At 48.9% G+C, this 24,658-nt stretch overlaps 2 protein-coding genes across 3 annotated transcripts; both read right to left on the reverse strand.

Moving 5' to 3' along the window:
- Positions 1-1,257: 1,257 nt before the first annotated feature.
- LEMD2 (LEM domain nuclear envelope protein 2) lies at positions 1,258-15,337 on the reverse strand. 2 transcript variants are annotated; one of them, XM_075443053.1, is made up of 10 exons: positions 15,052-15,337; positions 13,636-13,791; positions 12,291-12,331; positions 11,553-11,628; positions 9,194-9,270; positions 8,465-8,544; positions 5,974-6,119; positions 4,820-4,921; positions 4,626-4,728; positions 1,258-3,462 (listed from the first exon to the last, which is right to left on the reverse strand). In XM_075443053.1, exons 1-10 carry the CDS (start codon positions 15,302-15,304, stop codon positions 3,312-3,314), a joined length of 1,185 nt encoding a protein of 394 aa, XP_075299168.1. In that variant the 5' UTR covers positions 15,305-15,337; the 3' UTR covers positions 1,258-3,311. The 2 variants fall into 2 exon arrangements, with proteins under 2 accessions (XP_075299168.1, XP_075299167.1); XM_075443052.1 differs by having other exon boundaries at positions 13,636-14,838; positions 14,887-15,322.
- A 5,141-nt stretch (positions 15,338-20,478) lies between these two features.
- MLN (motilin) lies at positions 20,479-24,161 on the reverse strand. Its single transcript, XM_075442910.1, is given in 4 exon segments — positions 20,479-20,702; positions 20,911-21,019; positions 22,426-22,539; positions 24,045-24,161. Coding segments are annotated over 4 exon segments (564 nt in total).
- Positions 24,162-24,658: the final 497 nt, after the last annotated feature.

Consider the following 24,658-nt stretch of genomic DNA (forward strand, 5'->3'; position numbering starts at 1 on the left):
GAGAAGGGATTGAGCCTTGCACCCCCTTTTGTTCCCATCCCTTAGCAACAACTCAACGCCAGGGAGCAGGTAGCCAGCTCCCGCCGACTGCCGCAGCGGCCACGGAGCCAGCCGCCTTCTGCGTCGGCGGAAATCTCCCCCTTTCTCATCCAGACCGACACTATGAGATGAATTAAATATTTCTCTAACCAAACACAAGTGAGTCAACCACGTCCACAGAAGTTACACAACGATGATTCACGGACTGCTCGTGCCGTCTCAGGAGCAGACTGCGAAGAAGCCGAAACTCGTGGCAGCATGTGTTCTGAGTCACTGACGCTCAGGTGAGAGAGGAATTGAAAACACTCCAGGAAATGGACCCTAAAACCAACTTTCAGATTTGCCAGCGAGATGTGCTTGTGTCCTCTACTCACCAGGCAACCCTGGAAACCTTGAGTGTCCGGTAAAGTCGAAGACTTGACTTTTTACCTTTGTCCTTGACATAAATATCTCCGCTTTTACAGTGCTTTGCAGCAGCCTTGGGACACACGGAGGGAGGCGATGTGTCCAGTGGCAGCCTGGGACATCCACCCCACCCCAGCACCGTATCCAACACCCTCGCTACTTCCCAGTCTTCCTCCACTATCACCCGGCACTTCGCACCTCATCCCAAAAACCAGGCGAGCTAACCGCGGCCTGCGGATGCCCCGCCACACAGCATCAGCAGCCTGGACCGAAGATTTCCCGCAGCGGCCGTTGACTTCGGGCAGCCAGCGCGTGAGGGATCTGCCTTTCAGAGACCAAGTGCAGGACCCGTGGATCTTGAGGCACCCTCACGCAGTTACCACAGACTTACTGCTCATCCCATTCCCCGCTGCAAGTAACTGCTTGGTTACAGGCCACAGGAACGCTGATCAACCTGCTACACTAATATTTACAGTTTCACAACCCTCCAAGCTGTCAATCTCTACAAAATGCAGCTAAACAAGCTAACTGCTTTTCATACACACCTCTGCTTAATGCCAGCTATTCCCAAAACACAGATTTAATTTGCAATCAAACACTTGAGACTGCTGGCTATTGCGCCAGATGACCGAGCGTCACAAGGAGCCCCGCTGTCTCGTTAGGCTGTCATGCAATCCCCACGCCATCTCCAGTCTTATTCTTAGAAACCGTGAGCTCCCCGGAGGAGGATCTATTTGATCTGCCTGAGCGAAAGCACGTGGAACAATCTGTGACTGTGAAAAAATAAAGGCAACAAATTATTTGTAATAAATTTATTTATATATTGATTTACAGAGCTAAACTGAACATATGAACAGCACCAAGCCAGTGAAATTTATTCTACAAAAACGAGTTTAATACAAAAAGACAACTGCAACGCCTGACTCTTCACTTCTGGATTTGGACAGTTAAAAAAAAGCTAACCCAAACCCCACAAATATCTTTAAAAAGCTTAAGAACATAGGCACTGGTGTTTGCACAAATTTCTATGAGAGGAGGGAAGACCTTGTTACAGCATTTTAGAAGAACCAAGGCTGCCTTCACTTTATCCCCTGTTTTAGGAGCGGTGGAAGAAGCTGGTCATTGTCTTGAAGACAGCTGCTGAGTCTCCTCTCCTGTTCAAACACCCTACCTTGGCAACCAAAAAGAACGTATGGGGTAAGAGTCAACTCCACACAGGGTATTTCCCATTTGATGGGAACGACCTTCCTGTGTTTTGTTCCTGGGGAGCTCTGCTCCCTCCGCTCGCCGTGGCTGACAGCACCCGCAGGAGGAACGCCGGGTGCCTCCCAGCCCCGCCGCAGCAGCTGCCGGTGGGAGCGTGGCTGGAAAACCCCAGCACAGCCAGCAGTGGGGAGGGGAAGCGTGGGCTTTGCACCGGGAGGTGAGCAGGGACTGGCACAAGGGACCCACCTCGGACGTGGCATCACCGGCCTGCCAAGCGGGAAGCAGGGCTTAGGCAGCCGTCCTAAGCCAACCCAGAGCCTGGAGAGGAAGCTCTCCATGCATCCAGCGTCAGAGAGGAAGACAAGCATTCACACCGTACCCGTGATGCTAAGAAGAACAACATCCACAGGTTACACAGGTACAAATCGATGCTGGCTTCTCTCCAGCTTACGCCAGAAATGAATTTGGTCCCTGCTGTCTCAGGGGCGAGCTGGACAGCTGTCCTACAATATCGGGAAGAGCAGATTAGCAGTATCTACGCCTAGCCTAAGCTGCCACACACTGGTGCTGTTTTCTTTGAAACAAACACTCCTTTGCTGGACATAAAAAGAAACTTAAGTAACCAAATGATTATAGATACATAAAACCATGCCTGCAGTGCACACAGAGAACTGATCGCTGCTCCTTGTACCTGTCACAAGGCTGCAGGAACACCGACTTGGCAACCCCTGTACTGACACTCCACGCACGGTACACCTCTGCTCCGACACGCAGCACAGGCATTGCAGCTGCCCAGGATAACAAGTACATTCAGCCCTAAAAGCCTTTCCAAAGCTGCTCTTTAATAGCCCATGAAGCAGGCCCTTTGGCTGTAGCCACAAGAAAGCGCTTTCGGAAGTTTCTATATCCTTTATTTTCCACCCAAATTCCCCCCCACCCCCCAGAAATCATAAAGCACACAGACTGCAGACTTAAAAATAAAAAAGTTTAACAGGGTTACAACCACTCTTCCACCCCATCCAGCCCAGCCCACACCACCAAGGCACGTCAGACTGCCCTCCCTCCACAACTACCTTCACCTGACTTTTCCCCTTCTTCCCCATTTTTAAAAGGTGACGCTGACACAAACATTTTCCTCGTTAGGAAGCAGCAAATGCTTTCATCGTCTTTGTACTGATAAAAACAAATTCTAACAAAAAGCATCTTAACTGCTACCCTAATGTTTCCATGGGAAATGTTAATCTTCTTTAAACACATTCCCTGATGGATGTTGCCACCAGTTAGCCTTTGCAGAACTGAGGTCGAATATTAAACACCTATGCTCTGTCAGAGAGATCCCAAATCCCTCCGTATTAGGTATGCTTTTTTTTCTTTTTAAAAAGTTGTTCTAGGTTTGCTTGCCCGTGGAAGCCAGATATCTGCTGGAAGGCTAACTTTGGTGCAATTCTAGCTGCCCACCAGCTCTATCCCATCTTCCTTCCAAGCCAACATTATTGCCCTGAATTTGTGTGTGTGAAGATTTTCAAAAAGAAGAGCAAATGGATACGTGCAATCCCCAACCCTAGGAGATTAGGACCGTGACCTGCTCTTCCCCACCACCAGAGATGGGACTGTCTCCTCGCAGAGGTCTGTATCAACAGTTGCTCAACTTCTGCCCCTCTTCAGTGCTCCGAATCCGAGACATACGAAGGCTGAGTCCATCTCCACACTAGCATATCTTCTCCTGCTACTCTGTGGGACTCTGTCTGAATCCGTGACTCATTTGAAGCCAGAAAGTCCACAGCTCTCTCCCAGACCCGCTTCATTTTTTTTCTGCAAGCAACAGCAAGAAAAAGAAAATAAATTAGAATCATTCCCTCACTGTGCTTTCCTGCTTACAGCAATTGTGGCTGCTGATCAAGCTACTGCTAACCACCTCCTGCTCCCTGTGCAGACAGTAAAGAAGATTAAACCAGAATTCTGGTTTAGGAGCGATTTCAGGCCAGGAGATAAAAACACAGGTCCTGCCTGGGGCAGGGAAGATGAGACCCTCTGTCAGTACCAGGAATCGATGACCGCCCTGAATTTCGAGCTCAATTTGTATTGCGAAGGGACTCGATTAGCAAATTGCCCTCTTGCAGAGAGATCTCAGACCAGGGAGGACAAACTGGAGTTCACCCCAGTTTTGTATCAGTGTCTAGTAATTCTGAGCACCACACACACAGAGATTGGTTCAGAACAGCTGAAATTACCACTAGCAGGGAAAGGGGTTTTGTAACTGATAAAGAATGAGAATGCTTAAGACTCTGCAGCGCATGTGGAGTTCTGTGCCATCAGGAGAACAAAGCAGCTCATTTAATCGAAACACAAGAAACTCTCCTGCAGAGATGGAGCAAGTGGCACATAAACCACCGAGACCCAGGCCGCAGCCCTCTGGCCACACCAGACCACAATTCCTTTTTGAAAAAGCACCAAAACCAGCCATCTGGCTGTATCTCCCTTTCAAGCTGCCCAATTCAAACCAGTAATTTTCCAGGCAGCAACATACACAACCCACTTCAGAAGAGCCTCCCAATACCCCATGCAACTCATGGCAAGGTTTGTTCTGAAAAACACAGAACCCGTCTGGGGAATAAGTTACAATGGCTGAGAAAGACGATAGCATCCTACGCACATTAGCTGAAGGAGAGAAAATCAGATGCTCCATGCCCAAGCAAACCAAAATCCAATTACTGTTTGATAGAACAATGACAATACACCTGTGTGACCGCACAAAGTATTGGCCCTGGGACTGTCACATTAATCTGCAGCAGGTTAAGACAAAGCCTGAGTTGTGTCAAAATCCTTTACAAACTGAAAGGCCAGACAGACTCTTCTCGCAGTCCAGTTTCCCATCAATTGTCTGCTCATGGTCTGTTGCCCCGTAACTGTGTTTTTTAGCTGAGCTGAGTAACATCCTGCTGACAGCCCTCCTTAATGAATAAAATGCAGCTCACCTGCTTTGAGGAGGGATCAGGCTGTCCCGAACGTGGAAAATGCCAACATAGGGGTAACGCTCCAAATTCCGTTCCCATTCCTTATAGTGGTCCTGGACAACAGCTGGAGGGCAGGAAGACAAAACGGTGAAAGACCTCAACACTGCAGAGAGGAGAACAGGGCTATGTGCATTTATAGAGCTACTGGATTCTACCTATGATCTTCTTCACCATTTCATACATGGCTTGTTCCTCTTCCTCCATCTTCCGCCAGCGATACCTAAGGAAGATCAGGATCCCCCAAAGAGTTATCAGACCTAGAAGAATAAAAACAAACACAACTCAATAACTGACAGACGTGTACTTGCTGGATGCTAGCAGTTTTATTTCTCACACTGCCTCGACCCAGAGGCAGCTTTCACTCCCTGCTACCCAGGCCTGCTTGGAACTGAATCCAAACAATTCATTTTGATCACCAGTGCAGCGGCACCCCACAAAAACCTTGGTACTGACAACCCCTGCAGCAGAAGAGCACACGTGCATGTGGAAAGAGCTGGTCGTAAGGCCTCATCATGGAGTTCTTTCCCCCCCACCAGAAACCTCAGCACAACCACAGGGCTTCAATTCTCCAAGTCCCAGAGCTATCTCTTTGCTAGAGGCCTCCCCCACAATAATCACTTAGGAAGACTGTCAAGCTCCACTGCTCTGAAGATAGCTACTTGATAAGGAAATAAAGCCTGGGGCTCCAGCGCCAGCCCGAAATTCAGGAGATCTATATTGAAGGTTTTAGCATTGACAAATGCCCCCCTTACGACATGAGCTAACTTTAGTATCTCAGTCTCTACAATAAACACAACTATCGCCTTTCACCCCCACCTTGTCTGGCTAGATTATAAACTCCCCTAGTCAACACTGATCTCTCGTTATCACCTCGCTCAGTAAGACCTCTGTCTCAGCTGGGGCATGACAGACTATTCCAATAAAACCTCTAACACTGAAATGCTACAAGTCATTATTAAAGAGGCTAGAAGTCTTTGCAGCTTAATGCAAGAAAAGAAAGAAAAAATGAATCTTCTAGGTAGGTTAACAAACTTATTTTGTAGACCATAGTAATGCGTACTTGAGGAATACCCAGAGAGCTAATCAGCTTGCTGATTTAAATTAAATGTTAAGCACTCACAGCTCAAGAGCAGGTCTACAGGTCTCCCTCTGCTGCCAGAACAAAGGTTAATTAGAAATTAACTCATCAGCAGATTTATTTCACCTCTGATAGTAATTTCATATGTCTGGGAGAACATGTGTGTGCGCACATAAGTTCATCTCAACAGCGAGCGAGGGGAGAAGCTGATTACTGACATCGACGACTTACTCCAGAAAAACAGGAAAAGGTTCGTAATGGCAGTGACCACGGCCCGACGGAAACGGCAGCCAAGCCCCATCTGAGGATGGGCCGATTCGAGACAGAACACTTCCTCCACTTTGGTAACTGGTTCCGAAAGCTCTCTGCCTTTCAACCTGATGGGAAGAGGCAGAAAATCTTCACTGAAGAGAGCAGACACTCCAACTGCAGTCTTTAATCAAGACAGGGAGAACAAACAGACTGCACATGCAGTAACTCGTTCTGTACACCACACAGAAAATACACCAACATCCTCGCAGCTCCTCTTTCCAGAACATTTTGGGACTGGCTGCTTAGCAAGGAATGGGTATGGCTTTAGAAAAGGCAGCAGGGCTGGAACTCCCACTGGTAAACTGAAGTCTCCCTCTGCAGACTCTTTGACAGCACCTCTCAGCGTGCAGAAGATTAAACTTTAAATTGGATTCCCACCTCCCAGCACAGAGAAATGGAAATGTTTACTGAGTCACTCATCAGCAATTGCAGAGAGAGCAGTTGACGGAGACTGCGAATGTCCGTGGAGGTTGCGCTGTTTTCCTCAGTACAGATGAGCATAAACAGTTTAGCTAGAAAAGCGACAACGCATCAACTGTATCTGCAGTGAGAACAGACACACCCTCGGAAAGCATTCATGGCAAAATCGATAACACATCCTCCTGCAAAATCACTTCTACACACCTGCTGCGCTATCCGATACGCTCTTCACTCACTTCTTTATACACAGATCTACGCTGATGCGGTTTCCTTATTAGATACACTTAGCCAACAGGCATCAAGTAATCCAGGCGAGAGCCATCAGATTCAGAGGAATTGGACTAAAGGGGATTTTATCTTTTTAAGCTACTAATTCATTCTAGGTTTGCAATGAATAACCTATTAGACAAAGACATTTTCTCAATTTACTAGCGCACAGCTCACAACCTGCTGACAGCCTGTACTTGGTTACTCGATTCTACGGTAGCTGGAGGCACACAGTTGTTGCCCACCCCCTTGTCTTATTTACAATCCAAATTCCATGAAAACATTTGAAATATGCAGCAGAATCACCCTGTGCAGAGCTCATTTTCAGTGCTGCCTCTCAGACTAGCACCTAGAAAAATAATATCACGTAGCATTTGCTAAAAATGCCACCCGCAGGTTCTGAAGCACGCTGAACACTCATTCCGCACGCTACGCAGACTTTGTGAAAGTGGATCCGTTCGGTGAACAGCCGGCAGAGTTGCTAATTATGAAAATAAAAAAACTGGGAGTATATTGTATCACACAGCTCCTGACATGAGCAGTGCTCCTGTATAAAAATATGAATTTGAAAACTCTGGATCCCAGCCCATAAATCCAAACCTGCCACTAAGGAAACTATGTCCTGTCCTGGGAATTTGCCACACACCAATAATCAAAGCAGCAGACGCTGTCTGATCTTCAGATCACAGCAGCAGCTGCAGAAATTTTTTTAGAGAAAATCGAGTAGTGGGAATTCATACAAGCTATGCCCACCAATTCCAGCATTACTCCTGTTACAATTCATTTAATCAGAGATACATTTAGCAACGTTAAAATGCAAACAAATGTTAGACTACAGACTGGAGTCAACCCACACTTCCCAGAGGAAGATAATGATGTCTGTGGACTCTGGATAACAGTCTTTCATTAGGTTATGGTCTGAATGTTGTATTTTTTACCTGAAAAAAATGAGTATTTCTGCTATTTCTCATGCACTGAAGAGACTGCTAGCTGAGAAAGCCAAGAGAAAAAAGCCACGCTGATGACTGACCAACACACTACATAGTCAGTCAGACTGTTCATTTTAACATGTACTGTGTGTTCTGCCAGAAAGACAACTGACACTGAAGAAAAAATACATTGAACAATCCGTTTTCCTCCCCTCCTTGTTGGGACTTGCTCCAAAGGATCCCAAAGCAGCGGTGATGTTACCTAGTGAAGAGGGTGCTTTGCTGCCCAACAAACCCTTTGGTCAAAGGCCGCGGTTCCCCACAGCACTGAAGCTCTGTCTCCAGTAATTGTACTGAAGAAAAGCTATCTTGGCAGGAGTGACCACATGGGCAAGTTTAAGCAGCGTGCTGCAGTCACAGGACCGTAGGCAGGACACCAGGACCACCGCTTCCAAACCTTGCAGGAAGCACAACCTAACTGTTGATAACCATAAGCAGCCCTGACCTCAGATTTACGCCTCATCTGCACGACAGCGTGTTTGTGAACGCAATGTCCCCCAGCGCAAGGGCTGGGAAGCAGACTCCCAAGGAATGAGCTCAGTTGCCAATTTTTGCTGCCAATTTTTACTTTTCATTTGGAACCTTGCCCAGCATGCACTGACAAAGCCAATTCCAGGTTATCTTCTGAAATCTAAAGAGGTATGGGAGCTTTTAGGGCACACCACAGAGGATGTCAAATTACACATCAGCCAACACCGAGAAACATAACTTTGACACAGTGGGCTTCCACTCACCAAATTCCTAAATCCTTGTTACTGTTTAGTATCCAGTGCAGGGCAGCTTCAAACTTCTGTGGGGAACTACCAGTTATATTCTGTTCAAAAGAATCCATACGAAGATTAGTTCTCCATTCATTAAAACACTGAATAACATTATTTCATTGCAGTGGTCGGAGAATTCATTCTATACGGTCTGTCCCTAGGTTAATTCTAATCATAATTCTGCAAACTGGAGGAAGGAGAACTAAATCTGAAGGTCTGTCTGGGCTAAAGTCTTCTGACTATAGTAGATGATGCATGAAGCACTCAGTAAAAGAACACTATCCCAGGCTGTTAAGACTAACCACTAAATACAATGTAATCTTACTGACAGTTTACCATGAAAGAAATGAAATGCTAGATCAAAGCAGTCTGTCTTCTGACACTTTGGAGCATAGAAAAATCCTTCTTCTGCCCAGCCCTCAATCCAGGGAAATTTCTGGTTTCAGAAGACTGATGACTATGGTGAAACAACAAACCGTTAAGTTAGATTTACAGGGGCTGAATCAGAGATGTAGGAGAATATTATTTCCAAAAGAACTGCTAAGAACAGGACTGGCCAAAGGGGAAGCTAGAGATATGGGAAAGAATCAAAACAGGATGAGGAAGTAAAACAGATGGCGAATTGCTTTAGTATCTATTATTTATTGCCTTGTAAGAGACTAAGCACTATGTTATAACAATAGTTGTTCACAGCCTACTTACCACCACGTGATCCCTCGCTTCACTAACCCAAATGCATTTGCTTTTTAGATTCTCAGGGTTTCCGCATTCAAAATTACCTGGTAAAAAAAAAGCCAAATAGAAGTAGTGTTTTGAAAAAAAAGCCCTCAAACAGTTCAGAATACACTTAACTATCTGCAAATGCTATTCTTTAGAATTGGCTATAGCTCTGGGCAAAATGATTACAAGGTAAGATTTATACTGTAGGAAGATAAGAATATGACTATTAATAAAATGCTCAGTCACTGCATATAGGTTGGATAAGGGCAATCAAACCTCATGCTTCAGTGTGTGAGCTACTCAACACAGAATGAGGGGAAAAACCCAATACCGTTTCTCCCTCTTGCAGAGTACATAACCACCCCTCTGATCTCTTCCCCTGCAGAGCAGCTCCTTCCACCAGGTATCAAAAGACTGCGGTGCTGGAGTTAATGACCAGCATTGAAAATGCTTCTAAGGAGCCTAAATCACAGCTCTACTGTCTACCCAGGCCGAGGAATGCTGGCGAGGAACTAAATCTTCTAAAGTTAGCTTCACAAAGTTGACTGAACAAATATGCTAAGAGACTATGTAAAACTGGTAGAAATTTCACAGGTGCCGAAGCCTGATTTGAATCACAGAATCACAGAATGTTCGGGGTTGGCAGGGACCTCTGTGGGTCACCCAGCCCAACCCCCTGCCCAAGCAGGGTCACCCAGAGCAGGCTGCACAGCACCGCGGCCAGGCGGGGCTGGAATATCTCCAGAGAAGGAGACTCCACAGCCTCCCTGGGCAGCCTGGGCCAGGGCTCCGTCACCCTCAGAGGGAAGAAGTTCCTCCTCATCTTCAGCTGGAGCTTCCTCTGCTTGTTTGTGCCCGTTGCCCCTTGTCCTGTCGCTGGGCACCACTGGAAAGAGTCTGGCCCCGTCCTCCTGACACCCACCCTGCAGATATTTAGAGGCATTTCTAACGTCCCCTCTCAGCCTTCTCTTCTCCAGGCTGAACAAGCCCAGCTCCCTCAGCCTCTCCTCGTAGGAGAGATGCTCCAGTCCCCTCCTCATCCTCGCAGCCCTCCGCTGGACTCTCTCCAGTAGCTCCTCATCTTTCTTGAACTGGGGAGCCCAGCACTGGACACAGCACTGCAGATGGGGCCTCACTAGGGCAGTGTAGAGGGGGAGGAGAACCTCCCTCGTCCTGCTGGCCACACTCCTCCTAATGCATCCTAGGATCCCATGAGCTTTCTTGGCAGCCAGGGCACACTGCTGGCTCACGGTCACCCTGTCGTCCACCAGGACACCCAGGTCCGTCTCCACAGAGCTGCTCCGCAGCAGCTCTGCCCCAAGCCTGTACTGATGCATGGGGTTGTTCCTCCCCAGGTGCAGGACCCTGCATTTGCCCTTGTTGAACCTCATCAGGTTCCTCTCTGCCCAACCTTCCGGCCTGTCCACGTCACGCTGAATGGCAGCACAGCCTTCTGGTGTATCTACCACTCCTCCCAGTTTTGTGTCATCAGCAAACTTGCTGAGGGTACATTCTAACTCTTCATCCAGGTCATTGATGAAGAAGTTAAACAAGACCGGGCCCAGTACTGACCCCTGGGGGACACCACTAGTTACCAGCCTCCAACTAGACTCAGCGCCGCTGATGACAAAAAAGATTCAGAAATTCTGTGAAGCTAAAGTATCTAAAGGATTCAGCCTTTTTGAGGTCTGAAATGGAGAAAAAGGAACTTCAGTGCTTTTATTCATTATTACACATTTTGCTGAACAAGTTTTTACTCATCCATTGAATTTCTAGCAGCCTTCTCCATCACAAAATACTAGTTATGGACTGGATTTGCTCAGACATAGTAGAGACTGGCTGTACTACTGTGCTCGGTTAGCCCTTCAGCTGAGAGAGCCTGTCTTATGCTGTACTGACAAAAAAGAGAGGCGCTCACATAATCAGCTGCCACATTTCAGCAGAGATCTGGCAATTTCTTAAGTCACTTTAACTTTATTTGTAAGAACACATCAGCTTACACTTGCTGGCTCTAAGTGTCTTGAAGACACTTTCAAGATGCTGGTAGAAAAGAACCATAAAGCGTAATATTTCTACCTCAAACTCCCAATATATCAAGTGCAAACAAGGACCACTCCACAAGAGCACAGTGATATGAGTGCATTAGCTAAGCACTGTTCAGAATAAAAATAAACACATCTTCTTCTATTTTTCTATTACCTGACTTTCTCAGAGCTCTTCAGGTGGAACTGACTGTTCCATAAACCCCCTTCTTCAAACTGAGGTTAAAAATGTCCCGACAGCTGGGAGAGGCAGTTTGCCAAATGTTCGTAAGTGCCTTATAATGACAATTGGAACTTACCGGCTTGTACGGACAAGTAGTTATACAGCTCCTGCAGTATGTTCATTATTATGTCCTTCTGCTTAGCTTGACAGAACTGAAAGTCAGAAACAAATGTGAATAGACCGGCAGCAACAGGACAGTGGTCAGACTAGCTAAAAACATAAAACCAAAATACTAGCAGCAGGGTTTGACACATCTGCAGCAAACATCGAGCTTCTGAGTCAAATGCGAGCTAGGGCATCCTCCGAAAGTGCCACCAGCCCCCAGAGCCCAGCCTGCACCACCAGACCCCCCTCTAACCGACCACAAAGCGATTCTTTGCCTCCAGAACACCACAGCAGACTAAGCAGAACCCTGAATCCAATATGAAATTTCCTCTCTTCTAATAATACATTAGAATAAAAGAAACAGGGCTGTACAAACACTTTATGATGGAGCTCAGGGAATTAGCTGGATTAAATCTTGCATTGTTAAAGCTGAACACAGCTTTATTGCAAACCAATACCGCTTCTGTTACAACTACTAAAGAAATTGATTCACATAATTGGGAATTTAAATTTTTATCTTTCAGTGTCTCATATATAATTCTAATTTCATCTGGCCCATTAATTCCAACTCGAGTCACAATTTTCCTGTAAAATGATAGAACTAGTAATTTTACAGGATACTGATATTGTTGGAAGCTACCTAAAATAATTACTCTTCTGTGAGAATGCCCTGTCCATAATACTTGAAGATAAATAAAGATATGCTTACATCATCTGTTCTTTTGTCGCAATCCACAGGCAAGAGATTAACTATGAGAGAGAAGGGGAGGGCAAGTTAGCTGGCTGTGGAACAAGAGCTTTGATCAAGAAAGTAATTATCTTTTTAAAAGAAGGCTCTACTTTAAAGCCTGATTCTGCTATTTTTAATCTCCCTCTACACAGTACCTTGCTATGCAAATAGCGCATGCAAAGCGCTGCTTTGGTAGGCAGCACCGAAAGCAAAACAAATAAAACGGGTGCAAATAACGAACCCTGTTCAGCTGGGAAGTAAAAACTGGGACCCCAATGTTTTAACAGCTCCCTTTAAGTAGACACTTTGTGCTCCTCTACTACCTACTGCTTTGTACTGATCTTTTACAATCTAGCAATGCCATGCGCAGCACGCCATGGCCACCTGAAATAGCGCGGTGATAACAGGGATTTAAATCAAGCCTCCTCAAGGCAAAAGCAGAGGATTTATTTTAGTTGGAGCTGTTAGCTCTGCCGATTACAGCCTCTGGTTGAACAGCTCCCTCCCACCCCGACAGCTGGATACACACCGGCCACCGCTCTGCCAGGCAGGACTTTCTAGCGACCGTAACTACCTGTGCTGCAAGGTTTTCGCTTCAAAACACCATCGGTTTTGAAACATCAAACAAAGTTGTAAAGGGTGCATCAGAAATTCACCGACAGCGGACAGTTTTATTCCGACTTTGAGAAAGCCGGGAAGAGCTTTCCCAGCCCATGCAAAGGGCACAAACCACAGGAGTTTCAGGACTTGCACCTTCCCAACCACACCACAAAGCCCTTCTCCTTTCAGTTCAAAGCCATGAAATGACAACATTTCCAGCTGCTCTAGCTGGGGAGCTCTGCTTTAAAAACCAGGTGACAGCAAAGCCCCTTTTCATTTCTCATCGAAGCTCTGCCACACTTTGAGTGCCGAAACACCAGTTCAACCACTGTTCTTCTCACGTGGCCAGGACAAAGACCGCCAAGGGCTGTGCTTTGCAGAGGCCAGCATTAAAAACACAAAACGGGCAATTACACAGACATTATGTTACACCACGGACAATCATAAAATACATCCTTGGCCTAGCAGGAATGTCACTGTCCATAAAACCCACGGCTTTGAAGAACCGAAGGCCAAACTCATTTGACAAAAAGCACACATTTGACTGACTTTCCATGACTAACAAGGTTTCCCATGGGCAAGGGGAGGTGGAAATGGGGAAGCAGAGATGTCAGGTTACAGCAATAAGAATGATCAATGTGATGGTGATGGAAGTAACAAAGGGAAAGCAGAAAAGAAAGGTGAAGAATAAAGTTTAAAAACAGGATTAAACCAGCGCACGTACAGTTCTCCTCTCTCCTGTCCAGCCAGCCTGACCCAATCATCTTCATCACGAGGATGCCCAGAAAAACCATCAGCAGCAGAAAGCTGGCGAGGCGAAGGAACTGGGAGAGGTAGTACTCGAGGCCTTTGCCCTTTCCTTCCATCTGCTGCTTTGGGGCTGACCGCAACAAGCCAGTGCGGGCGGTTATTCCATGCCCTGCTCCCGACGCTTCCCACCGGCTCCCCGAGCCCAGCCCTGCGTCACTCGTAGCTCTCCACGGGAACCGCCGGATCAAGCCCCCTCCCCGGCTGCCGGGGTTCAGCTCCCTGTCCGCCTCCTTCCGAACACTGGAAGCCAAGTCCTCTGTCCCTCTCCCAAACTGGTGACTCAACCCCCCAGATCCCGCCGAGGTGCCCCACTGCGTGCGGGGGATCACCTCGCCTTCCCGCCTCCACGAGCTGCTCGAGGAGAGCCCCTTCCTTTCCCCTGCCGTCTCCCACGGAGCTCGGGAGCTCTGCGCCCCGATTCCTCCTCCCAACGTGCTCCACTGGCTCCTGGACTTCAGGCCCCCACTCTCATCACTGGAAAGGGGTTTGGAGCCGAGCCCCACGCTCCTGCCTGTGGAGGAACCCCAGGAGGACGTGGAGTTGAAGTCCCCAGCTCCATCCAGGGATGTCCCCAACCCAGCCCTGACGCCAAGCCCCCCACTTCTCTCTGCAGATGAGCTCCACTGGGATGTGGAGTTCGACCCCCGAAACCTGTCTAGGGACGGCCTCAACCCAGCGCTGAGCCCCCCACTTCTCTCTGCGGACGTGCCCCACTGCAGTGAGGATCCCGAGCCCCGAAACCCCTCCAGGGACGGCTCTAACCCAGCGCTGAGCTCCTCACTTCTCTCCGTGAGCGTGCTCCATTGGGATGTGGAGCCTGACCCCCGAAATCCGTCCAGGGACGCTCCCAGCCCCGTGCTGAGCCCCCCGCTTCTCTCCACAGACGGGTCCCATTGGGACACGGGGCTCAGCCCCCCAAACCTATCCAGGGATGGCTTCGGCCCAGCCCCAAGCCCCCCACTCCTCTCCACAGAAGTATCCCACTGGGAGGGGGAGCTCAGCCCCCCAAGGCCACCTAGGGACACCCCCAGCCCAGTCCTGCCCCCCCCACCTCTCTCTATAGACGTGTCCCACTGGGAGGGGGAGCTCAGCCCCCCAAGCCCACCCAGGGACACCCCTGGCTCGGCCCTGGCCCCCCCACTTCTCTCTACAGCTGCCGACAGGCCTCCCTCCGCCCTGGCGCTGAGCCCCCCGCCCCGACCCGGCGGGGACCCCCGGGAGTCCCCCCAGGACAGCCCGCCGCTCTCCCGAGACGTCCCCCAGTGGGATGCGGGCGGTCGCCCCCCTTCCTCCTCCTCTTCCTCCTCCTCCTCCTCCTCCTCCTCCTCACTGTCGCGGGCGGCCCCGACGGCGGGGTTGAAGCCGGAGCGCTGCCTCGAGGGCGAGGCCTGCTGCGGCCTGGCCGGGGCGCGGGCCGGGCTCGGCGGGGTGCCGTGCCCCCTGCGCCTGGCCGCCGCCACCTCGGCCCGCAGGCAGCCCAGCTTCTTGACGTAAACCTTGCGGGTGGTGGCGGTGATGGGCCCCGGCCGGTAACCGAGCGCTACCAGCTCCCGCCGCAGCTCCGCGTCCGTCAGCTCCGCCATGGCCGCGGCGCCGACACCAGGCCCCACCGGAAGCGCGCGGAGAGCCGGGAAGCGCGAGCGCCACCTTGGGAGGGGCCCGCGGCGCCGCCGCCATCTTGGGAAGGGCCAACGCCTGGCTCACGCGGCCGCTGCGCCACCGCCATCTTGGGAAGGCAAGGTGGCTGGTTCTGCCATGTTGGGAAGGTCAGGGGCCCTCTCAGACAAGGAATGAAGACAGGCGGGAGCTATTGCTCATCTGAGGAGAGGGGAAAAGGGGGAGAAATTCAGAAAGCGAAGGCTAAAAGCAGCCTCGTCATCTGGGGCTGGCCTGTGTGACCGCCCCATCACTGTGGGGAGCGCTGCTCGGGTGCAAGCAAGGGGCTCGAGCACCTCTGACCTCACTCTGCCCAAGCTACACTGATGTTTTGACACATTTAGGGACATTCACGAGGAGAAAGAAGTGTCTTTCCCAGCCACCTGCCACCCCACACACCCCTTTTTCTCATCCCTCTCATCGCTGCCAACTTACAGTTGTTTAACTGGCACCCATCAAGCGAGCTGGATCTTTGCCACCGCTTTCGGCAAGATCAGGATCTGCGTCCTCGGGATATTTGCTGGGGAAGGAGGTTCCTTGCAAACTTTGCAGCCTAAAAAGGCAAAACCAAGTGTCAACTTAAAAATTTATTTTGGCAAGGCAGTGATGTACAGTAATTGCTTTTTCCTGCTGCCGCCTATAAAGAAAGTAATGAAAGTGGCAGAAATACTGTGGTGTAATATCAGAATTTAATTAAAGATAATGAAAAAGTAATGATGAATGCATACAGGCTGTCTGTGCTTTGCCATTTTTATGATCGACGCATCGTACCGGAGTGGTGGAAAATCCGTGGTCTGTCAGGAGCGGGACCTGCAGCAAGCGGGAGCTGGAGGGGACTCTGGGGGAGTTCAGCATGGACACCCACCGCTTGCTACCATGAGGCTGGAGATGCTGAACTGTGTCTTCACAACATCAAAACTTCTTCAGGGGTACTGCTCCTTTCATGCTCACTTTGCTGTGCCCTTCGTGTTTAGGGCATCAGGCAAAGCTCGCCTCGCTCTTCCTGATTTACGCAAGGGAGCAGCAACAAGATGCTGAGATGTGTTAATCTGGTTAGCAACAACAAATATACACTTAGTAGGGGCCAGGGAGCCCATTAAAAGATCATACGCAGTTCCAATGGGAAGTGTGAATGTGCTACGCCAAGCCTCCCCTGCTCACTAACTGGAAAGCATAACTGACAGCTAATAATTTGGAGCAGTATCTAATGTAAATAAAGAATTAGAATATGCTCCGAGTACACAGTTTCTGCACACTCACAGCTTTCAATTTGGAAAAGCTCAGCCTAGACATGCAGATGCATGCTGGCATCTAAGCATGAGCTGATACAAGCCCATGAATTAAGCGAACTCCTCTTGATTTGGAAGAAAAGAACAGAAAAAAACCCCAAACCATCATTCCAGCTTCTTGTATTTCTGGAGGTCAGGGAAGTGACACCAGGACAGAGTTTGGCCCAGCAGCCTCGTTGCATGGCGTTTGAATGGAGAACATGGGAGTGGTGGTGCAGAACTGGAGGACTGGGGAAAAGCTGTGATTCCTCCACAGAAGGGAGTCTGGTGGTGCCAATGCCCAGCAGGAACAGATGCCTCTGCTTTGTGGAGAGAAATCCACAACCCCTCTCCCTTTCTCCCTAGCAAGACGACCCTTGAGAGCATCCCTGCCTTCCCTGGAAGGTACCTGGACACCACGGAGAAGGCAGCATAGACAATCACCTATTTGTTCCCATCACCCTGCCCACAGTGCTGATGCTGAGGCTGACAGTGGATTTTCTGCTTTTTGCAGCCCTTTCATCATCCCCACAGCTCTGGGCAGCAGCAAAGGCTGCCAGGGCGAGCACAGGCCTGCTGATGCTGCAGATGGGCTGTGATGCTCAGAGATACTCGGCTGTGAAAAGCCGGTTTCCCAGCCCACGGTGTAGCTCTCGAATATCTTGGCTGTAAATATCCTGAGCTGGATGTGGGAAGACGGGACAGCGAGGAGGGGACAGCCTCCACTTTCCCTGCTGGCCCAGAAGCTGCCTGAGGCCTGCTGGCAGTGACTCAGATAACAAATGGGAAGAGCAGGCGTGCCATGCCGTCTGCTTCTCCTCTTGAAGTATCAAGACAGGACTGGTGTAAGCAGAGGAGTAGAAATAGATCTGCACCATCTTCACAAGATGCCTGAAGAAGGGAGCATGCTGCACCCCAAAAAGCATGAGCAGCAGATGAACCCTTCCACCCCTGACTGGGGGCTGCTGAAGAACCCCTGCCGTCCCACCCCCTCTGCTTAGCCCGTGGCATTTGGACGACAGTCCTGCATATGTCACCAGGGGAAGTGTCAAATTGTACTTGGGAACCGACTGTGCCAATTTAACACCCTGTCACTCACAGCCGCGGCACAGGTGTGACCCAAGAACACCGCTTCTCATCCTCCCGATCGTATGTCGTGTCCTCAGTCTGCTGAGCTTCTTATTAGGTTAGAAAGTCAGTGCTGATTTCACTTCTCTCTTCTCCTTTCTGTGCCTCTTTCCCTGCCTCTTTCCCCAACTGTTCTGCGGGTCTTCCTGCCACAAAACTCTTGTTTGGTTTCTGGAGCAGCAAGAGCTTCCAACCTGCTTGCTAAAGTGCTGCTGGCTGCCGAAGCAGCCTTCCAGAGCACTGGGATACAGATCAGTCCTGCAACTCGGAGACCATTTTACTTCTTAAGAAGAGGTGTAGCCCTGACAGTTGGAGTCATGCCTGGAAGGATGGTTGGTGTCCATCCATCTTCTCCTTCCAGCAGAAAAAGATCTGCTTTTTTCCCACTACTCCAGCACCCGAGGCTGGAAGGAATTTAACTCCAAAAGCTGAATCCACCCCTTGGACTTTGGTGCCTATTTGGACAGCATGGTTGGTGATGCAGAACAAGACAAGGGGTTTGTAGGGTTGCTGTCGTACATACTCAGTCATACATCCGTGAGTTCATTTATAGCTGGGTCAACTGGGAAGAGACATTGGCAGAACTGATGGCCAGGGTAAAAGCAGGCCTTTGCTCCTGCAGCTTGTTTGGTTCAAAATGTAAGAGCAGAGGGAAATATCCCAGCAAAGTCACATTGGTGGGTCTTCTTATGGAAGTCTCCACAGCATCAGGCCCACCATTGCCCTGGTGGGAAATGGTCCAGGAAGCAAATCCAAGAGGCCCATGGTCACTTTCTTTCTTGCTGTCACTGGGAAACTTTCCTTCCTCGGTGGCACAGGGGATCTGTCAGCCTGGGAAACCACTTGAGTGAAAGAGCTGGGCAAAAGGGCATGCTGGAGAGACAACTCCAACCTGCAGTGGAGCTTATGTAAGGTTTTTAAGAACAGTTTGCTCCTCAAGGTGAAATTCTCCTTGTTTTCCTGTGGCAGGGCAAAATTAAACCTGGGGTAAAGGTTTGGGTCTTTCAGAAGTAACAAGGCAACATGCCCCCTTTGAAGCAAACAGTCTTGTCTCTGATCTTGCTGGACACCGGTGTAAACGTGGTGCAGCTCCTCCAGTGATTTCCATGCCAGATCTTCCATGGATGTCTCCATTGCAGACTGATTTGCACTGGCTGAGCTCCTGTTTCCCAGCAATACATGCAGCTGCTTTCACTTTCAGCCTAATGGAATGTATTATTTTCTATCTTCCTCAGACTCATTTGTAGTGATCTCATAGCTCAACCTGCCTCAGCAATAATCCCTGCAAACTTTGACTTACACTGAGCTGATCAGTGCACAGACTAGGAGTGTGCCTTCAAATCAAATGTTAAAGCTGGAATACGCTCCATGTTGGATGTTACATTATACATGGGGATATTTCTTTTCTCCTAAGGGATGGCTTGCAGCAGAAAGTGTACTGAGGAGTGTTGTTCTAGCACAAACACAGCTATTTAAATGAGCCACAGTGAGAACAGAACTGATGTTAGGTTGGGACGATAAAATTGGATTGAAGTTGGATATATTCACATACATACCATTGATCTCATCCATCCTTATTTTGCATATGTTGGGTTTCCTGCTGCCAATGTAAAGGAGCAGCTCTAAAATAAGCCAAAGGTATGTAAATGGAGAGCAATATGTTCAAGAGGAATTACGATTTCTGCTCTAGGTTTGTCTGAGAGACAAAAATAAGGCCAGAGCTCTGCATTGTTTCACACAAGCCGTGCCTGTTCACACCATAGCTGTGGGAGAGGTGCTCCTCACAGTTTTGTTTAGATTTATATGGCCTGGGTGAGTAAGATGGGGTTAAGTGCACAAGTAGGAACTGCAAATCAGGGCAGTTTGTGGGAGAGAGGGCCCTCCTGCCTTCAGAGCAGGGAGCCTGGTGGGGACACCCAGGTTCCCCGCCCAACACTCCTCACCCTGTGCTTGTGTCACCAGTTTGGCTAGGAGACCCTGTAAATATTTGCCCCAGTTTCCCTCATTGCCAAAAGAGAGGGCTAAAACTTCTTACCCCATGAAGATTAATTACTCAGGCTTTGCAACATGCTTTGCACTCCTCGGAAGGACAGCGATGTTCTTGAGAACTGGAAACCCTCCTTCTCTTCTTTCCCACACTTGCTGCTTGCCATCTGGCTGAGAGGCATACAGAAAAGAAGACACAAATCCTCCTTTTAATTATACTGCGCATTTTATTATCTCACCTCAGATTTTGTTGTTAATCTCTTTTACAGATTTCATTTACATAAGTGGAGTCTTTTAGCTTTAGCAAGCTACATCACTTTCTCTTCTGATTCTGCAGATATCAGTCAGCTAAAAAGAAGAGAAAGAACAAGCGTCCTTAAATTTGTCATTCAGTCTTTCCTAGGCCTTATATATTGTTTCCTCCTCCTCGGCTCCCCAGCTGAAAAGCTAGAAGGCAAAGTGAAATCAGCACAGCCGAAGCAGAATAACAACTCCCACAGGGATAGCCGGGACCCTCTCATCTGCGACATTTAAGCCCAGATAAGACAAAGGTCCAGAGACAACACTAGCGAGACCCATTCTACCACCCCTCAACTCTGCAGGCAGAATAGCTGCATAACATAATGCTTCTGGATATTTTCTTTTGCAATTCCCATACACTAAGAGCAAAGCCCAAGGCTGGATTTGTTAGCACTTAGCACCTTGAATTGCAGCTAATTCTAGCTGTAATTGTTATTGTTAAGCCCCTGTGCAGGGAGCAGCGTGTTCAGGTCTGACTGCAGGTGCTGAGCTGCCTCGCAGGTGTAGCTTGCGTTAGAAGCTTTGTTGGAAATTGCACCCTGAAGACTGAGGACTTTTTGGGAGGAGGAGTAGGGAAGTGGGAACCAGTGCCAAACAGAGCTGCTGGGAAGTGTTGCAATGATGCTAACAGGCAGTATCAGCTCTGGGGCACAGACAGCACCTTAAGAAAGAGCATAACCTTCCCAGCAGAGCGTGTACATGCAAGTGGGTGGGGTATCTGAGGACTCTGTAAAGTGAGCAAACACGACACAAAAGCCCTTCTGAGGAATATAAATATCTCCGTGATGATGAGCTGGTGAGAGGAGGGGAAGGCAGAATTCCCAAGGCAGAAATTAACCTCCTGACAGTACCATCTGGGGTGTCCTGTACCATCTCTACTAGCAGTTTCTCCAGGGCATGGTGGTATTTTTCCAGCTGCCTTGGGGTGAGCCACATCCCAGCTCTGACAGGAACAGCTAGCTGTGAAGGAAGCCAGGAAAGTCAGAAGGAAAAGGTGAGGGGAGCAGAGGGAGGCAGGTAGGGTGCTTTGTCCCCACTTCCCTCAAGTTGGTAGAGGCTCTAGGGCTGATTTGAAGGGAAACAGATGATCCTCACATGGGGAAAAGCAGTATTTTTAAGTCAGTGCAATCTTGTGCTGTTCAGAGTGCCAAAGTCTTCATGCATTGGATCATCTATGGGCTGACTCAGAAACACAGATAAAGGTACCTCCTGGCAACACAGACTGTAAGGAAGAAAATAATTTCTGAACCTTATAATCCTCCACTATCTCACACCTTGACCCTTCAAGCCATCAGCTTTACTGATGCTGGTGAAGCACCCTGCCTTTGTAAAGACTGAGGATGAGACATCATCCTGCCTGCAGACTGACTGACTGGGAGCCAGCTGTGGATCAGATGTACCCGAAGTAAATAGAGTTGTTCCGGTCATGGCTGGAGGCACTCGAGGGCTTGTGGTTGCAGCGGGGGGGTGTTAGACACTGGGCTGTGCCAGTTATTTAATGCTTTGAACTGTGAATCCTTGCTGTTTAAATCCTATTATTGATTGTTGGTGCACCACATTTGCGAGACTAGTTGCACATGAACCTGCATCTTGGCCAAATTCCAGTCTAGCTCATCCCGCTGCCTGTCCCACTCTGCCTCTCCCGCAGTTTGGGGTGGATTTACACACTCCTTTTGCTGGCAGAGAGAATGGCCATGCTCACCGCAGGAGTGGCTGCACGGACAAGGCAAAGAGTTTCCTGTATTCAAGTGGAAAAGAACAATTTTCAGACCTGGCTAACCAGGTAAGCATGCCTTTGAGGGCTTAGACTGGCACTTAAATCCCTAAAATTGGCAATTTTCTGCTGTGTATACAGACTGGGGTGGAGGTGTACGGCTGTATGGGCCCAAGTTTGTAAATAAGGTCTTGTCAGTGCAGAGGACTGTGAGATCAGATTGACACCAGGCAGCTAATCTGGAGCTGGCTGAAAAAGCGACAAGTTAAACCCAGAGCTGAAGCTGAACTGCAAATTCCTGCCTTGCAGCTGACTGGTATTCACTGAATGGCAAAGACAGACCTCATGTTGTTTTTGTCTTCCTAAGGGAGAAGCCAGGGGGGGTCTGAGGGGTGACCAGGCTGCTGAATGTCTAGGATAATTTATAGGGTGGAGGTAAAACCTTTCTCTGATGCAACCTTGCTCAGTTGCCTGGCAGAAAACGTGTGGTATTCCTTTATATGGACTGTGAGCTCCCTGATAACACCCACTGTCTCCTCACACAGCACCACCAAAACACTCCTCTGTAGCCTGGCCCCATGGGCTGACTCTTGGGCTGCCCATCCTGCTGTGTGTCCCCGTGGGCTCCTTAGAGTCGTGTGGTTCAACATACCTGGATGGTCTTGACATCTGCACCAGATTACTCTGAGAAGCCTTTCTCTTCCAGCTGCTGCAGCGAGGTCAGGGATTTCTTCTGCTCTCCTTTGTTCCTCTCCTTTTCCTGCAACTTCGCAGTAGAGAGCAAACAGGGCAGCGATGCTGGGATGCAGCATCGTGCAAGTGCCAAGCCCACTCTGCACCGTATCAACAGTGTGATGCCCAACAGCCAGGAGCCTGCGGCGCTGGGCACAAAACCAGAAGGACTGGAGGTCTAACCACTGCCTGGACCCAATGCTGCAGCCTTACGAGGGCCACAGCTCACTGGGAAGGGACCCACCAGCTGTGGTCAGCACGGCTTTGGGCACTGTTGTTCCGACACGCAGCAGAGGCTGCAGTGGTGGGTGTAAGGTCGGGTTGCAAGATTGCTGTAAAGTTCTGTAGCAAACATGACAGTCCTAGACGACTCCTTTGATCTGTGCAAGATAACACTGTCAGAAGGGTGTGGTAGCCAAGCATCCCGACTTTACAGAGCTGTTCCAGCAGCCTGGGCATGGTTCTGTTCTGTAGCAGTGGCAATGAAGTTTAATAAAAGCCTGCACAGTCTCATTGCAGTGAGCTCTGTGCAGTGGTTATGTGTTACTAGCCTTTCTTGCAGGTCTGTAAACTTGGCTTCAGGACCCTCCCTTTCTTCCCAGCCCAAAGAGAAAAGCTGAAGTTGCGTTGCGATATGACAGACATGACAGGACATGTGAAAACGCAGCAAAGACTGTGCTCCATGCCAAACTGACTGCTTGCTGTGCACTCACTTTGGTTTGAATGTGTGCTCAGAGGAGAGGAGGCAGCCTTTGGAAGACTGACTTCACCCACGTACGTCTAGAAGACCCTCAATCACTAGCAGACACGTAGCTACAAGTGTTGTGATGTATGAACAACCGATCTGGGGACTGTGCGTGGGTCCCCGTCATCTCCCTCAAGGAGACCAAAGGATGACTGTACTCCCCACAAAAAGCAAATGCCAGCCATTGAGCGGATAGGTGTTGGAAACAAGATTTCTCCCCAATATCAATGGGTTGTGTTGTGCGGGGGAAGCTCACTTCGGCTGTGTTTAAGAAGATGCAGTCTCTGAGGCTGCCTGCCTGACACCTTTCAACAGTATTAGTTTCACATCAAAAGAAAAAACATTCTCCTCTCTGCACATCCCAGAGGTGACAACCATCTGGAGGATGGTTTAATTATTTGTTACAACAAAAAGACCCATCAGTACAGTGATGGGAGGCTGCGGTTTCTCTATAAAAATTACAGCCACTAGCATGGAGGAAAGAAAAACGAGACCCACTAACTGCAGATGATAACCCACACAGGTCTTTTAGTTCTTATGTAAAGAAGTCCAGGCTCTTCCTTTCTAGTCTCACATCTTAGAAGTTGTCTCTGCCCTCTCCTATAGCCCTTAGCTTTGGGATGAGTGAGGGACTGCCAATATCACAGTACCTCCTGTTTGAACAGAGAGGGCAGATGATGGGAATGACAGTGGTACGATGTGAATTGGCAGAGGTTTGGGGGATGAGGAAGGAAGAAACACATTTCCTCATTTATCCAGGGCTCCAGCCCCAGCAGCACGTTTCTTGGGGTTACCTGCATTTTCCAGAAATCGCTCTGGGTGAGAAAGGGAACAAAGCATTCGGTCTGTTCAGCCAGTATAGACACCATGTACACCAAGAGCAAACTGGCCACCACCTTCTATGAAACCATTGTGAGACTCTGAACAACACAGGAAAGAAGATACCAGGGTGATAGTGGAGAGGGCCGTTTGACAAGAAATCCCTTTGGCTTTTGATCAGCTGCAATCTAATTTATCCACCAGCTAACTAGAGGTATATTTACTCTTCCAGTTGCTCCTGAGCTGAGAATAGAAGTGTCTTGACTGACAATTCTCCTCTGAAACATTTTTCTGTAAACAGATTTGTTCTTGAGCAATATCTCCAGAGACTTCAAGCCCAGCCCTTCAGTAGTGTTAAAGACTCCCTCTGTTCTGCAAGCTTTAGCCCTCCAGCTGTACTGGTTTAGGACCCGCACACATCCAGAGCAAAACGCTCCCATCAGTCCCACTGACAGCAAGAGAGACAGAGTGATGCTGTAAGAGAAAAACCATACGACAGCTGTTTTGTTAAATTTTGTTTTCATATTCCTCACCCCTGAAAACATTCCCTGATGGGCTGAATCTTTTAATAAGCCTCACTGGGTCCAAG

This window comes from Opisthocomus hoazin, chromosome 25 (assembly GCF_030867145.1).
Source record: "Opisthocomus hoazin isolate bOpiHoa1 chromosome 25, bOpiHoa1.hap1, whole genome shotgun sequence".
NCBI classification, from domain to species: Eukaryota; Metazoa; Chordata; class Aves; order Opisthocomiformes; family Opisthocomidae; genus Opisthocomus; species Opisthocomus hoazin.

What these genes read in the sequence shown, in the direction of transcription:
- LEMD2 (XM_075443052.1), bottom strand. Translation starts at nt 15,304, where the DNA reads ATGGCGGAGCTGACGGACGCGGAGCTGCGGCGGGAGCTGGTAGCGCTC. An exon ending in CAGCGCCAGGGCGGAGGGAG is followed by an intron (nt 14,839 to 14,886) that starts GCCTGTCGGCAG and finishes GGGCCGAGCCAG; the next exon opens with GGGTGTCCCTGGGTGGGCTT. An exon ending in CCTTTTCCTGTTTTTCTGGA is followed by an intron (nt 4,922 to 5,973) that starts GTAAGTCGTCGA and finishes TTATTCTTCTAG; the next exon opens with GTCTGATAACTCTTTGGGGG.